The sequence below is a fragment of the Lissotriton vulgaris genome, chromosome 1_1 (assembly GCF_964263255.1).
Source record: "Lissotriton vulgaris chromosome 1_1, aLisVul1.2, whole genome shotgun sequence".
NCBI classification, from domain to species: domain Eukaryota; kingdom Metazoa; phylum Chordata; class Amphibia; order Caudata; family Salamandridae; genus Lissotriton; species Lissotriton vulgaris.
This window is the reverse complement of record NC_141685.1, coordinates 1,766,241,627-1,766,258,526: the sequence shown is the minus strand read 5'-3', so window position 1 is coordinate 1,766,258,526 and position 16,900 is coordinate 1,766,241,627. Positions and strand designations below refer to the sequence as shown.

Genomic DNA, 16,900 nt, shown 5'->3' with positions numbered 1-16,900 from the left:
GATAAAGGGAATAAGTGGCTTTACTTTGAACAAGTGAAAATAGGAAGGGGTGGGATAAAATCGAAGAAGAGTTCTTATTTAAATAGATCCCACCTTCTTAACTCATTTGCCCACTGCCCAAATCTAAAAGGAATAGGAGCAAAATATCTTCGACAGGTGGGATTTCAAGCATCTTGTGATGGTAAGGAGTTTACCAGGGTACAGCTTTACTCTGACCTGGTCAAAACTGCAATAATAAACGCAGAGAAGGAGATACGTAAATAAGGGATTAGACTAGTGCCTAAGGAAGAGGCAGTGCTAGAATACAATGCTCCACAACAGAAAACCTTCCTACGGTTCCACGCGGGGTTAGGAAAGAGACAAGTGAAGTTACCTGGAAGTGAAGTGGACCAAGGGTTGGAAAACTTCAATATAGTAATAAACCACTCAGACCTGATGGAAGCCTGAAAACTTGGAGCAATAATACAAGTCCTGCAGGTCCTTCCCAGCATTATTTGAAGGGAACCAAATCTAATGGATCACTAAGTGATGTAGAATAGGTAACGGGGCAGCCACACGGCATAAAATTGGTCTCTTGAATATAAATGGCCTAAGAACTCAGCTAAATTCAAAAACAACAGTTGATGGACAGAATGCAGAACAATGTCATACATTCAACCCATGACAGAGATCAGGGCCTAAATCCATCGTTTTTTTGCTCACCACACCACCCAAGTTCAGACATGGCCATGTGCAAATCAGCCTTGACCCTGTGCCTCAAGGGAACAGTCCAGCCTGAACTGCCAAGCCATGTCTTCCCTGCACCGGAATCAAGCATCCTAGGACCGGTTTCTGGCTATCAGCCATCATCAGCCAGGATAGCTTGACTCCAGTAGCGGGAAGAGCACGGGACTCACGTCTGAGCATACCTGTCCCACTCTGGGTGACAAATACAAAAACAACAGTTGATGGACAGAATGCAGAACAATGTCATACATTCACCCAAGTACCGAGATCTGGGCCTAAATCCATCATTTTTTTGCTCACCACACCACCCCAGTTCAGACATGGCCGTATGCAAATCAGCCTTGACCCTGTGCCTCATGGGAACAGTCCAGCCTGAACTGCCAAGCCATGTCTTCCCTTGACCGGGATAAAGCATCCTAGGACTGGTTTTTGGCTATCAGGCATCATCAGCCAGGATAGCTTGACTCCAGTGGCACCCTTGCTTTTTTCAATCTTTCTAGCGGACCTCCCTGTAGTGCTGAAAATTGAAAGAAGCGCAAGCCCGCGTATGAATAGAAATAAAGTGCCCTGCCTTTTATACCCCAACAACTTTGTGATCCTTGACCAAACTGAAATAGGACTGCAAAGGAAATGAAATGTGTTTAAAAATTATTGTGACAAAACGTTTCTAACTGTTAATATGGAAAAAACAAAGGTCTCATGTTTTGAGAAGAGAGTTTCAAATTGCAACTGGTTTTTAGGAAAAGATCAACTAAAAATAGTAAGTGAATATAAATACTTAGGCCTTTAGTTTGATAGCGCATTAAAGTGGAGCACTCATTTGGAAGCTCAAACTGCAAAAGCCTTCTTGTCAGTCTGTGGTTTGAAAAAATGTAATAAAGAATATGACGATATGCCACACAGACCCATGTTAAATGCATTTGCATTTAACAAATGCAGTGCTCAAGACCTCGACGAGCAACAGCAGCAACCACCTGAAGTGCATCCTGCTCAACACCCGCTCCGTCCACAGACACGCCGTCGAGCTCTGGAACCTGCTCGACACAACGTCACCAGACGTCGCCTTCCTCATGGAAACCTGGATGAACGCCTCTTCAGCGCCCGACATAGCCATCGCCATCCCAGACGGCTACAAGATCATCCGGAGGGACCGCATCAACCACACCGGAGGAGGCATCGCCATCGTCCACAGGAACACCATCCGCATCACGACCAACACCGACGACACCCTCGCAACCGCCGAGCACCTGCACTTTCACATCAACCCCAAGACCACCCTCAGAGGCACCCTCATCTACAGACCCCCGGGACAACGCACACAATTCAGCGAAGCCATCGCCGACTTCATCAGCCCGCACGCCCTCTGCTCCGCTGACTACATCCTCCTCGGGGACCTCAACTTCCACATGGAGAACAACAACGACCGCAACACCACCACCCTGCTGGACAACCTCGCCAACCTGGGAATCAAGCAACTGGTGACCACCACAACCCACTACGCCGGACACACACTCGACCCCGTCTTCTCATCCAGCAAGGACATCGCCTTCAGCCACGCCACCGGACTCCACTGGACGGACCACAGCTGCGTCCACTTCAGCTTTGCAAGGACCACGATCCACCACCACCAGCAACAGGCTGCACGCAGGAGCTGGAACAAGATCACAGCCGACCAGCTCGCGTCCTCCCTGAGCATGAACCCTCCCACCAGCACAACGAACCCTAGCCAGGCGGCCACCAACCTCACGAAGTGGATCAGCGACTGTGCAGACGAGCTCGCCCCCCTGAGGACCCTGCCCAGCAGACCCGGTTGCAAGAAAGCCCCATGGTTCACCGACGAACTCAAGAGCTCCAAGAAGAACTGCCGAGCCCTCGGGAGAACCTGGCGCAGAGACCCAACACCGGACAACATGACTGCCCTCAAGCTCGCCACCCGAAAACACCACCAACTCATCCGCGCCACCAAGAAAACTGCATTCAAAGAACGACTGGACAACAATGCACACAACAGCAAAGAACTCTTCAACATCGTCAAAGAGCTCTCCAACCCCAATGCCGGATACAACGACATCACCCCTTCGCAAGACCTCTGCAACTCCCTCGCCTCCTACTTCCACAACAAGATCGCGGACATACACAACAGCTTCAGCACTCAACCGACGAACACCACAACTGAACCACCGCCCCCCACCACCACCCTCCGCGCCTGGACTCCGATCAGCACCGAAGACACCGTCCGCACGATGAACTCCATCCACTCCGGATCTCCGACCAACCCCTACCCTCACCACGTCTTCAACAAGGCCGACGCCGTCATCGCACCCCACATGCGGGACATCATCAACACCTCCTTCGACACCGCTACCTTCCCGGAGAGCTGGAAGCACGCCAAACTCAGCGCTCTACTCAAGTAGCCATCGGCTGACCCCACCGACCTCAAAAACTACCGCCCCATCTCGCTGCTCCCGTTTCCTGCAAAAGTCATCGAGAAGACCATCAACAAGCAGCTGGCCACCTTCCTCGAGACGAACGGATCCCTCGACCCCTCGCAGTCTGGCTTCCGGGCCAACCACAGCACCGAGACCGCCCTGATCGCAGTCACCGATGACATCCGAGCGCTGCCCGACAACGGAGAAACAGCGGCCCTCATCCTCCTCGACCTCTCCGCGGCCTTCGACACTGTCTGCCATCGTACCCTAGTACAACGCCTCAGCAACGTCGGAGTCCAGGAGAAGGCACTGGAGTGGATCATCTCCTTCCTCGCCGGAAGGACACAGAGAGTCCGCCTCCCTCCGTTCAGATCTGAAGCCACCAAAGTCATCTGCGGCGTCCCTCAAGGCTCCTCGCTCAGTCCAACACTCTTCAACATCTACATGAGCCCCCTCGCAGACATCGCACGCCAGCACAACCTCAACATCCTCTCCTACGCCGACGACACCCAGCTGATCCTCTCCCTAACCAACGACCCTGCCACCGCCAGAGCCAACCTTCACGAAGGGATGAAAGAGGTAGCCGAATGGATGAAGAACAGCCGCCTGAAACTGAACTCAGATAAGACGGAAGTCCTCATCCTGGGATCCTCACCCGCCGCTTGGGACGACTCCTGGTGGCCCCCCGCCCTAGGCAGAGCACCCAAACCAACAGACCACGCACGCAACCTGGGCTTCATCCTGGACTCCTCCATCTCTATGACCAGACAAGTCAACGCCGTCTCCTCGTCGTGCTTCAACATCCTGCACATGCTACGTAAGAAGACGGTCACCCAGGCCCTCGTCACCAGCCGTCTGGACTACGGCAACACCCTCTACGCCAGAACCACCGTCAAACTCCAGAAGAGACTCCAGCGGATCCAGAACGCCTCAGCACGACTCATCCTGGACATCCCCCGTCGCAGCCACATCTCCGGACACCTGAGAGACCTGCACTGGCTCCCGGTCAACAAGAGAATCACCTTCCGTCTCCTCACCCACGCACACAAAGCCCTACACAGCCAAGGCCCAGGATACCTCAACAGCCGCCTCAACTTCTACGCTCCCAAACGCCAGCTTCGATCGACCAGCCACGCCCTCGCCGCCGTCCCCCGCATACGTAGAGCCACCACAGGGGGACGGTCCTTCTCCTACCTCGCCGCCAAGACATGGAACTCCCTCCCCACCCACCTCCGCCTGACCTAGGACCACCTCGCCTTCAGGAAGCAACTCAAGACCTGGTTGTTCGAGCAGTAGCAGATCCCCCTCCCCCAGCGCCTTGAGACCCTCTGGGTAAGTAGTGCGCTATATAAATGCAATGATTGATTGATTGATTGATTTGAAGCTATGATCCCCCGCAAGTTTTATATGGTGCAGAAGTGCTCTATAACTGAGTGGCAAAAGGAGTGAGATGGAGAAGAAGGGAAGATTTTAAAAATGCTGCTGTCTTTACCAAACTGTACCATGATCCAAGCAATCAGAATGGAGGTATGGCTAATAGCAAGGAACGTAAAGACCCAAATGTCCCTACTAAGGGGTCCATTATGATATCGGGCGGATTGCCTCCACCATGCTAGCGGAGGCAATCCGCCCAATATCATAACCAGATTTCCACCCTGCCATATTAGGATGGCGGGGGGGCCACGGCAGATGGAAAGACCATCCGCCGCTTTTCCGCCCCGGTCGCCTTGTGGCCGGGGCGGAAAAGGAATAATATGGTGGCGGTGTCTAATAGACACTGCCAGCCATATTATGATGTCTGGTTTTCAGTGCCTTTCTGCGGCCGCGATGCCGCCACGGAAAAGCATGCGGGACTTCACTCTGGGGGCCCCCTGTGGGCCCCCAGAGTGAAGTATAGGTGGGGGGTGCACATGGGGGGTACCTGTGGTACCCCCATTCATTGTCATTAACATATTGTCAGGAACCGCTTTGTAAATGACAATGTGAAAGTGCATTTTTAGCATTGTGGCGGGCGGTGCAGAGAGCACCGGCCGCCACAATGCTGAAAATACAGGATGTGCCCTCCACTGTGGCGGGCACATCCTAATAGCACCCCCGGGACCCCCGCCCTTATGGCGGGCGGTCCAGATTTACGATGGGATGACAGGCGGGCAAAGTACCATGATCCAAGCAATCAGAATGGAGGTAGGGCTAATAGCACGGAACATAAAGACCCAAATGTCCCTACTAAGGGGTCCATTATGATATCGGGCGGATTGCCTCCGCCAGGCTGGCGGTAGCCACCGCCAGCCTGGCGGAGGCAATCCTCCCGATATCATAACCAGATTTCCCCCCGCTATATTAGTATGGCGGGGGGGACCATGGCGGACGGAAAGACCGTCCGCCGCTTTTCCGCCCCGGTCGCCTTGCGGCCGGGGCGGAAAAGGAATAATATGGTGGCGGTGTATAATAGACACCGCCAGCCATATTATGATGTCTGGTTTTCAGTGCCTTTCCGCGGCAGCGATGCTGCCACGGAAAGGCATGCGGTCTTCACTCTGGGGGCCCCCTGCAGGCCCCCAGAGTGAACTACAGGTGGGGGGTGCCAATGGGGGGTACCTGTGGTACCCCCATTCATTGTCATTTACAAAGCGGCAGGCACCGCGCGGTGCCTGCTACTTTTAAATGACAATGTGAAAGTGCATTTTCACCACTGTGGCGAGAGAGAGCACCGGCCGCCACAATGCTGAAAAAACAGGATGTGCCCGCCACTGTGGCGGGCACATCCTAATAGCACCCCTGGGACCCCCGCCCTTATGGCTGGCGGTCCCGATTTACGATGGGATGACGGGTGGGCAAAGTCCGCCAGTCATCCTAATAAGGCCCTAAGATTTTGGAGACGCCAGAAGTCAGGTGGTGTACAGAAGGTCTCAACATGGTGTAGAGAGGAAATCCAAACCAGCAGCCTTGGTTGGGCATGGGATGTAAGGAAAACCCTCCAGACCGTAGCGGCGCACCTAAAATTGAGCATTTCACAGCCATCCCTGGACATAGGGGCTGATTATGATGGAGGATTTTCCGCATCCTCCGGGCCGGCGGAAGCCACCGCCGGCACGGAGGATGCGGAAAATCCTCTGCGGACCCGCCAAAGACCCACCGCCACATTAGGATAGCTGGTGGGTCCTGGTTTCAGTCCGCCGCTTTTCCGCCGTGGTTGACTTACAACCGCGGCGGAAAAGCTGTAACGTGGCTGGCGGTGTCTATTAGACACCGCCAGCCACATTAGGATAGTGTAAAAGAGATGCCTTTCCACGGCGGCTTTACCGCCGTGGAAAAGTATGTGTAACTTCACTGCGGGGCCCGTTGCGGGCCCCCTGGGTGAAGGGGGTTGGGGGGTGCACATGGGGGGTACCTATGGTACCCCCCTGCATTTGAATGCAGTAATGGGCAGGCACCGCACGTTGCCTTCCGCTTTCTGCATACAAATGAAATGTATGCATTTTTACTATTGCGGCGGGTGCAGCTTGAAGCCGCACCCACAGCAATGGTAAAAATAGAGGATGTGACCGCCAGGGTCGCGGTCACATCCTAATTTGACAGGAAGGAACTCCGCAGGTCATGCGGAGGCTCCCTCCTCCTCTATGGTCGCGGACGGACTCAAGTCCGTCCGCGATCATAATGAGCCCCATAGTCTTTACAAAGAGAATGCTCAGGGATCAAGGGTTCCTATACTCTAGATCAGAAGATCATGATTATTTGAGGGTAAAAAAATCTGTTATTTGGGTAAGGATTGCATGGGAAAAGGAGGCTTAGTTCCCATAATAATTTTTTGCCCAATAAATGGTTAAGACACGAAATCCTAAGGGTTCGTGTGGGCATTAATCCTTGGAAGACAGAAGGAAAAATAAAAGCAGCCTTGATCCTACCAGATGGTATTTGTAAATGCGGCTTAAGAGTAAGAAATTATACCTTACATATATTGCTTGATTGCACATTGATTTTAGTAATACGGAAAGTGTTTTTATGTCCAATATTTGTAAAATATAAGGTAAATTTACGTGCTCAAGCTGCTTGTCTTCTTATGGATATGTCATTTCTAGATATTACAATTGCTTTGGGGAAGTTCTTGAAAGCAACAAGAGAATTTGTAATGGAGAAAATAAAGGAGGGGTGTTGATTTTAAACCTTTTAGATTTCTCTCAATAATGAGAATTGTATGGATTTATATTTTTGTAAACTGTCTTAAAATGAAATGTGGTCTAATTATGTTGTCACTATGAGGATCCAAAAGTTTTATGTATGGTTTATAGACTATGGTATAAATATGTTTTATCTCTCTCTCTCTCTCAAGTTTACCTCCGACCTTTTAAGCTTCTCGAAAGAGGGTGATGCTTTCATATTTTGCCCACCTGATAAGCTCTTTCTTCCACCGTTCCATTTCTGGGTCCACTGATGATCTGCACTTCAGTGGGTGCACAGAGAGCATATCGAGTTTAAAATGGTGACATATACACATATCGAGTTTTAAATATCGTGATACAGAAATATCTACAGGAAGAATATCGTGGTTAAGAAATATAGTTTTGGCACATATCGAAGTTGTTAATATTGTTTTCAAAAATATAGTTATTTAAAATAGTGATGATTTAATTAGTATTATGCATTTTAGTATGCATTTTAAAAGTATGTGATCATTTTTTTTATAAGAATTTGTTTTGTTTTTTAATATATGTGTTAAATTTTAAGTAGACATTAATTTTATCCTAATTACATTTTGCGTTTTTAAGTTCTGTTCGTGGGTTGTGGGTTTATAGGGAAATAGAATGGGAAGTAATTGAATTATAATAAATTAATGATTATTTTTTATGCATTACTATTTATTTAATTTTGATTTTATAGTGTTAATTATGGTAATTAATTCATTAATTATTTATTACATGGTTGTTCATTATTTTTAATTAATTAATTGGCATTTATGTTAATTGTGTCTTTTTTAGGAGCCGGTTGTGGGTTTATAGGGGAATACGGTGGGGAGTAATTTAATTATAATAAGTTAATTATATTTTGTTATGTATTAGTATTTATTTAATTTAGAATTTATAGTGTTAATTGTGGGGATTAATTTATTATTAACTATTAATTAATTGGCTGTTAATTATTAATAATTAATTAATTGGCAATTATCTTAGTTGTGTCATTTTTTAGGAGCGGGCTGTGGGTTTATAGGGGAATAGGGTGAGAAGTGATTCAATTATAATAAATGTATTAATATTTTTTATTTATTAATAATCATTTAATTTATATTTCATAGTGTTAATTGTGGGAGTTATGTTATAAGTAAATATTTATTAATTGGTTGTTTATTATTAATTCATTAATTTGTAATTAATTATGTTAATTGTGTAATTTTTTTAGGAGTGGGTGGTGGTGTTTATTGGAGAATAGGGCGTAAAGTAATTTATTTATAATTAATTCATAATTGTTTGTTAATTAATGTTAATTAATTGTTTTAAATTAAAATATAGCAATTGTGTAATTTGTTTTTGATGTAACTTGTGGGGTTTATAGTGGTAAAGGGTGGGAAGTAAATTATTTCAAATTAATCAATAAGTTGTTGGTAATTGATATTAATTTAATAATGTAAAATTAGTTATGGGAATTGTGTAATGATTTTTACGTGTGTGTTGTGGTGTTTATTGGGGCAGAGGGTGGAAAGTAATTAATAAGATTAATAATTATTAATTAATTGATTATTAAAATTAATTTATCAATTGATGAATATTTATGGTTAGTGTTTATGTTTATTTTGTGTGTGTGTGTGTTTTGGTTGTATAGGGGTAACGTTTGGGGAGCAAATTAATTTGTATTTTTTTTAAAAAAAAATACATTAATAATATTTGTTTAAATGGTAATTAATTATGTTAATTATGGAGGCACATTTAAAAAAAAGAATTAAATGTGGGTTGTGAATTGTGTGGTGTTATAGGGTAGGAAATAACAAATATTACATTTATGTAATAAATTATGTTTTTGTTTATAAAAATATACTATTAAAAATAGTTTTTTGTTATTAAATTATTTTTGAATTTTTTTATATCATCTTTCTAGGTATTTATTAGATACCTTTTACATTCTAATCTGTTTCTATCTTTTGTAATATTAACAACTTTTATATGTTTTAAAAAAATCTTTTGTGCTGTTGTTTTTAATTTGTTTGTTTTTATTTTTGAACTGACTCCAGTGGAAATATACATTTTTACCCCTCTACTATCCAACACTTTCCCTATTGTTGCACAAACTGGAGTGGGAATAGTAATTTTACCCATCCGCTATCCAACACTTTCCCTACTGTTGCACTCAATAGATTGCAAGATCTAATTTTACAGACTATTAAATATATTAATGTTTTAATTTATAATATAACTTTTTTATTAGATTTCATGTTATAAGTGTATGTAAATATATATATATATATATATTTTATTTTTTATATATTTATAAAATTATAAAATAAATTAAAATTAATTGTTTATTAATTGTTTTAAAGGAAATATATATTTGTTTATATTACATTTTATATATGTTTGTTTAAATATTAAATTCAAGTTATTTTAATATATTTGTTAAAATGTATATTAAATCTAAATAGTTTTGTAAAAGTTACTTTTATTATTTAATATATTTAACATTAATTTTTATCAAAAGAAACAAATCACTATTTTGTACATCTATATTTTTTACATCAATATTTTTGTTTCAATATTTTTGTAATTACAATTTTAAATATACAATGTTGATATTTTTGACCGATATTTTTGCATCGATATTTGTGTATTGGAATATTTTGGGCATTGATATTTTATCTGTGAACCCTTAAGTGTTATCTGTCTTTTGGTCAGGATCAGAGCCAAGTCAATGAACATGGACGTGAATTTATTTTTTAGCTGGCCGTGGATACAGTCCCAACAGACATGCCTTGGAAGAGAGCTCTATATTTCGATCTGCGATGTCATCAATAAAAGTTACAACTTCAACCCAGCATTCAGAATTATGTGTGCCTTCCCAAACCATGTGAAACATCTCAGCCTCTAATGTGGCGCATCTGGGGCATGAATCCTGGGTTTGTGCGGGAGAATCATCTTACCAAGCGTGAGATGCGCCCAGTGGATGAAATAGAAATTGATTATTTTAATAAATTTCTAAAGACGCTTGTGACCTTATCTAGCACATTCACTCAGTTTACCTTCACAGTTGGTACCCCCACATCCTCTACCCATTTGTCTTTAAGTGTGTCTAAGGGAGTAATTATATCAGCTCTCAAAGTTTGATACAATTTGGGATGGCTTTGTACTTGCACATGTTGGAAAATGTAACATGGCATCCCTGATGTATCCTGGGCCCTCCAGCACCCCCTTCCATTTACTTATGTTTTTATTAGTGGGTAAAATGTTACTCTTATTAGAAGGAATAGAAAAAATAGCATCATTCTTTTATGCATAAGACACACTTTTACCACTTCCAGGGACGACTGTTTTCCGAGAAGTTGTTTAAGTCCCATCACTCTGACCTGATTTAGGTCTCGGCGGAGAGGGTTAATTCATCACAAAGGTGACCGATATCCCGTCAGCCAAAATATGACACTCATTAAATCCTATGGGACTTAAATTTCCGCAGCTATTATATCTGTCGCTGAGATCTAAATCAGTCCCTGTTTTTTTAAATGGGCAAATGCCTTTTATTTGTTAAAACTGCTTGTAATCTGGATGCTAAATCGGACTCATTGTTGTTCTTGGCCCGTAGGTGAATGCAATGGCATTTGCCTGTTTTTTCAAAAGGTGCTATGCAGGGTGCTTCCTTGTTTTAGAAGCCTTTGCCTCATTACTGACTGAGTGAGGTAGAGGTTAGCTTTCTCAGTGCCTTATATTTCGGGCTCACTACTTTTGTCTGTATTGTCACTACGTTCCTCCACATTGAAAGCCCTAAAATACAGATGTGCAGCTCGCTTGCATTGTGAAGCTCAGAACTGAGGGGGTTATTAGGATGACGGGTGGACTTTTGTCTGCCCACTACCCTAGCGGTGCTGAGACCTGCCGCCAGACGTGTGGCGGTCCCACACCACTGATTAGGATGCGACTGCCACCCTTACAGCAGCACCCACCGCAATGCCAAAATGGCATATTGAGCATTGCCAAGCACACATTGGCAGGCACTGCACAGTGCCTGCCACCTTGAGCATGGCAATTTAGGGGGGTACCATAGGTACCCCCGAGTGCAGCCCCCCACCTCCCCACCCCCCAGGGTCTTGAAGCTTTCCTGTCATCTAAATGCCTGTTATGAGAATACTCAATTGTAGTAGTGATTCTGCCGTACCCAAACATTGCCATAATCCATGGATAACTCTCTATTTCTTTTATGGAATACATCCACACTATTAATCCATCACAAATCACTTGCTGTTCTGTGATATACATAAAGATTGTTTCTGTTATTTTCATATTCCAACCCAATTTACAAATGTTGATGGACAGTAGGTTTTAATGATACAAAATAGTGACACGTGTTTCATCCCTTAGTCTTTTTCAAGGCTCTCTTGTCTTCAAAACTAGTAATGTGGTGGAATTATGCAATCTAGGAAGATGTGGTCTGTTCATATCAAGTCAAATGCAGTCTGGAACAATGGTCTGTTTTATGGTCCCACCTTATGGTCTGGAAGGGGCCCACAACAAATATGACAACAGCCCGGTTATACATTTTGGGAACTAATAAAGGATCTACAGTTTCAATCTTGCCTTATGTTTTAGGATAATGTTATGTGAATAAAATGTCTCTATCAAAATGTAGAGGTTAAAAGAAAAGTCTTTTCCTTTAAGGTTCATGGGAGATGCATGTGCAAGCACAACACAGACGGAGAGCACTGCCAACGCTGCGCGTCCCTGTATAATGACCACCCTTGGAGAGCAGCAAACGGCAAAACCGGGACTCCGCACGAATGCAAAAGTAAGTAGGAAGCACAGTCTCTGGATTGCAGGTCTGACACAGCAAATTGTATTCCGACTCCCTTTTTATTGAAAGAGTCATTAAGTTATTATTTAGTGAATGATATGCTATGATATGTTATAGGGAAGTCTCAGCGACTATAAGTACAACTCTGTTTGACAATGGCTCGAATACAAAAATATTAGTCTTATCTGTAGCCGATGCAATGAATATATGATGGGACAGTGTTTCAGAAGGTAAAAATCTAAAATATTTTTACAGGCACTGTTTGTGTCATTGACTGTTGCGACAGAAAAGTCCTCTGCATGGTAAAGACATGTACCCCTGCCCTAAGTGCTGTACTGTACTGTTGTCTGCATCCCTAATGCTGATTTTTCGGTCGTAGATGAACACAGATCATGCGTATGTGCCATGACATAGGCCTGTCTCATGTATTGTGGTCTTGTTGGACCGGAAGGGGAGCCCAAAGTGCAACTCTCATAGTGGTGGAAGGCTACCACTGTCATGAGGAGTTAAGTAGCACAGGTTCAGTGGTGGCAGCATACCATGTACTGATCAGTAGTAGTGAACAGGACCTTTTTACCCTGTGTCACCGGAGTGAGGCCTACAGGCTCACTCGCCTTTTAAAGGTTCCACTGCTGTGTGCCTAACTCACCTTTGGCCTCCATCATGTGGATGTGGAGAGCTGCATAGTGCAGGAGTAGTGACTGCAAGGTTGCATTTGTGCCTGGGAAGGGTACAGTTCAGGGGTAGAGCAGTACTGTGTCGTACATGTGCTATTATTGCATGTGCTGAGTGTATTTATGCCTGCTAGAAATACCTAGTATGAAAGATGTAGTGCTGTGTAATGTGTGTGTAATGAGAGCATGTGCTGGGTGTATGTGTGTTTGCGTGAAGTACAGTACATGAAGAGTGCACATGGTGAGTGTGTGTCTGTGCTGGCAGTGTGCATGCTTGTAAATAACACACACTGGCTAAAGATAGAAAAGCTTCAGTGCAGAACAGTGCACACAGATTGTGTGTGCACCAAATGCGTGTGTACATGCAAGGGTACAATGCACATAGCCAACACTGCTAGACTGAAAGTGTGCCTGCAATGGTACATTATATGGCGGACCCTGGGTTTCATTTTGGGAAGCCCAGGCATGAGGAGAAGAGGAATCCTCCCAGACAGATTTGTGTATTGCTGCACTCCAGTGAGCTGTGAGGGGCACACACTGGAGAGAAAAGGAAGACACTACTGTTACACTTCAAAGACTGCTCTTTGAGTCAGTGATGTATCACAAAGAAGAGGCCTGGAACCATCTCAGGAAGGAGGATGGGGCTGATAAGGGAATCATGAAGAAAAGGGCTAGGGGTCTGGGATTAACCTTTTGATGCTCATATTACTGCGGCTGACATGCAGGTGTGAAATCTGGTAACTCCCATGGACTGTGTTGTGGGACGATCTGCTTCGGAGTCTTGTGACAGACATCTTTCAAGAGGAAAAGTAGAAGGAGAGAAGTGTCCACTTCAAAAGAATCAGAACCCCCAACATAAAACTTTAAGTACCCAGACCCTAAATCTCATTTGGTGTCTGGAAAATTACTATAAGAAGGGGAGGCTGAGTCTCCAAAAATGTGTCACCTGCCAAGCAGTCAGGTGGGTTGTGTGAGAAGGGAAAGCTCTGCAAAATGTCTTCCCATGACCAGGACTAGAGGCTGGTCTCCCTGCTGGATGAGGGGACCTCATCTATGACTCTAAGATCACCTGCCTTTGAGCCTGGAGCACCATTGCCTGCCGCCTGCCTCCTTGCCAAGACCAGTGTGCCCTGTGAAGGAGAGGAGATCATTGGAGGGAGCAAGGTCCGGTAGTGAGGGGCATTGGGTGAACAGAGTCTGCGTCTGGATCGTGATTACAACGGCAACCCTAAATGCCAAGAGCGGCTGCCAGTATCACTTTGGCCAAAGGTTCAGGTCATCCTTCAGAATGGAGGAATACTGCTGGGACTAGCGGGTCGAGCCCATATGCTGTGATCTGCATCTGATGAATTCTCCAAGGTTCACCAAGTCGTACCCTTGCTGGAGCTACGGTTGGGAACTGGAGGACCACATCAGCACCCCTCCTCTGCTAGGCGGAAGAGCAACTTAGCTTTGTAGTGACCAAGTGGGAGCAGATCTGAAACGTATCAGCAGCACTGCGCAACAGAGAGAGACTCGATGTCCACCTGGTGCTACCATGTCCATCGGGAGAAGCCCAAATTTTCTGTACAGGATCTGAACTTGTGAGCACCAATGGAGTGGGCACATTGCCTCAACACTGAACACTGCAAATACCGCCTGAGTGGTAAAACGGGAACTGGGTCTTTATAGCCCAAGGGACTTGCTACTGCACTAACTACCCTTTTAACTAACTCCTAAAAGAGTCAAAGGGAGAACCTTGAATACGGCCTAATAGTTTGCATTCCCTTGATGCATCCACCAGTAAATGGGAAATAACCTTAAACACATAACACGAAGGTGGTGGGACAGGATTTGCTGATGACTACTAGAGACCCAACCTCAAGTGAGATTGTGTTATTGCTTCTGAAAGTCTATACTTTTTCATGTATAGAGTTAGAGATCAAATAGTTCTTCTTTACATAAAAGCAAGTATTGGACTGTTGAATTATTATTCATACTGTTTGCACTTGAGTTATGAGTCGTGTTCACTGACCTGTATCTACATCCCTCTCCCCGAGGAAGCCTTGACTGCTCGGTCACATCAACTATTGAGAGTTAAGTACAGAAAGAGGACTTTCCCCAGTTGCTCAGGATCCATCGTAGTTTGGGCCCTGGGACACCGGGAGTAAAAGGCCTCAACCGCTACAGTTGGATCCAGTAGCCCCTGCATGCCCAGGGCCATCTAAAAGGAATTCTGACATGGACACAATGGGGGTCATTAGGATGACGGGCGGACTTCGTCCGCCGGTCATCCTACCGGTGATCTGGACCGCCCGCCATAAGGGGGGGGTCATGTGGCCAGCATTAGGATGGGCCCGCCACAGTGGCGGGCGCATCCAGCATTCCAACCATTGTGGCAGGCGGTGCACTCAGCACCACCTGCCACAATGGCAGGAAGGCATGCCGTGCACTTCCATGCACAGCATGGCAGGCACTGCGCGGTGCCTGCCATGCTGTGCATGGAACTGCTGGGGGGTACCGTAGGTACCCCCCATGTGCACCTCCCACCCCCCGGAGTCCTTGGGGGCCCTCAACAGGCCCCCACAAGCAGTTCCCGCCGCCATTGAAAGGCATCTGCAGCAGCCCATCCTAATATGGCTGGCGGTGTCTGATAGACACCGTCACCATATAAACCCTTTTCCGCCCTGGCCAAGGCTCTTACTGGAGGTACCTAGTGGGCTAGTTGGACCCCAGGGACCTTCAGGATTCAAGGGGACTTAAACCCCCAACTTAATACGCACCAGGGGGTGCGTTTGCAAAGTTGTGCAGGGAGGGGCGCGGCCTGATATGACGAATGTGCAAACGTGCCCTGTGGCGTGTTTTAAGTTGGGGAATTAAGTCCCCTTGAATCCTGAGGGTCCTTGGGGGCCAACTAGCCCACCAGGTACGTCCAGTAAGTGCCACAGAGTTGCGTTGCAGAGAGATGTAAAAACGGTCGTGGCCTCGGACCACCTCACTGCAACGCTGCTCTGTGGTGCTTACTGGAGGTACATGGTGAGCTAGTTGGACCCCAGGGACCCTCAGGATTCAAGGGGACGACTCTATTACCCTGCCACTTGTGCTCTTACCTTGGTAGGTTCGGGCACCCATCCTCCCACCAGCCAACGAACAAGTTTGTATAGCTGGGGGCGAAGCAGGTGCCCATCGCCGTACCAGACAGCTGTTTGTAATGTTGTTCTTCAAATAGAAACATTTTGTTTCTCAGACAGTACTCCATAAATTCTATTAACATTTGGTTATGTTCTGAGTACCGCAGCTGGCGTTCTAGATAAAACTTAGCAGCTTTCACCCCATCTTCATGGCCTATGCAGGTATAAAGACTAGTAATGTCTAATACCATTAGTTGGTATGTGGGATCCCACACTACATGTGTGATTTTGTTCAAAAAATCTTTTGTGTCCTTCACATAGGAATCTAGCTGAACCACAAAAGGAAATAAATAGTGATCAATAAACATAGATAAATGTTCAGTCAATTCTTTTAGAGACAATACAATTGGCCTACCAGGCGGATGCAGGCTGTCCTCATGCATTTGGGAATGTGGTAGAAAGTGGGAATCACAGTATTTGAACTGCGCAGAAACAAATGTTCTTCCGGTCCCAACATCAATTTGTTGTACCATTTACTGATCAGTTCATCATAGGCCTTGATGCTACTTAGATACGTCTAACCAGTTGTCTTTTGATAGCATTTTACATCTGATAGTTGACGTAGTGCCTCATCACAATACTGTTCCCTAGTTTGTAACACCACGTTCCCCCCTTTGTCAGAGGGTTTTATGATAACAGACTGATCCTGCATCAAATTCTGTAGTGCCAATTTTTCCAATTTTGATAAATTGCTAGGAGACGATTTTATTGTATTTTTGAACCTGAATTTTAAAAGGTCGTTTACCATGGTTTCAGAGAAAACGTCTATGGCATCTAATGGCATTTGTGGGTTGAAGAGTGATTTGGGTTTAAACGGACTGTCCTCCCGTTCTTGCTCAGTGCCCATATTCTTTGCTCTTTCTGCCATACTTCATTCAGTGTCGGAATGTCCTCAATTTCTAATTGAAGGTTTTCCAAA

General features: G+C 45.3%; 1 protein-coding gene across 1 annotated transcript in view; it reads left to right on the top strand.

Annotated features, from left to right (window-relative positions):
- The window catches only part of NTN4 (netrin 4), a 541,542-nt gene that overhangs the window by 310,961 nt on the left and 213,681 nt on the right, over positions 1-16,900 (top strand). Inside the window, exon 4 of the mRNA XM_086919074.1 lies at positions 12,005-12,131. Within this exon, the coding sequence (XP_086775200.1) occupies positions 12,005-12,131 (127 nt within the window). The remainder of the gene's footprint in view (positions 1-12,004; positions 12,132-16,900) is intronic.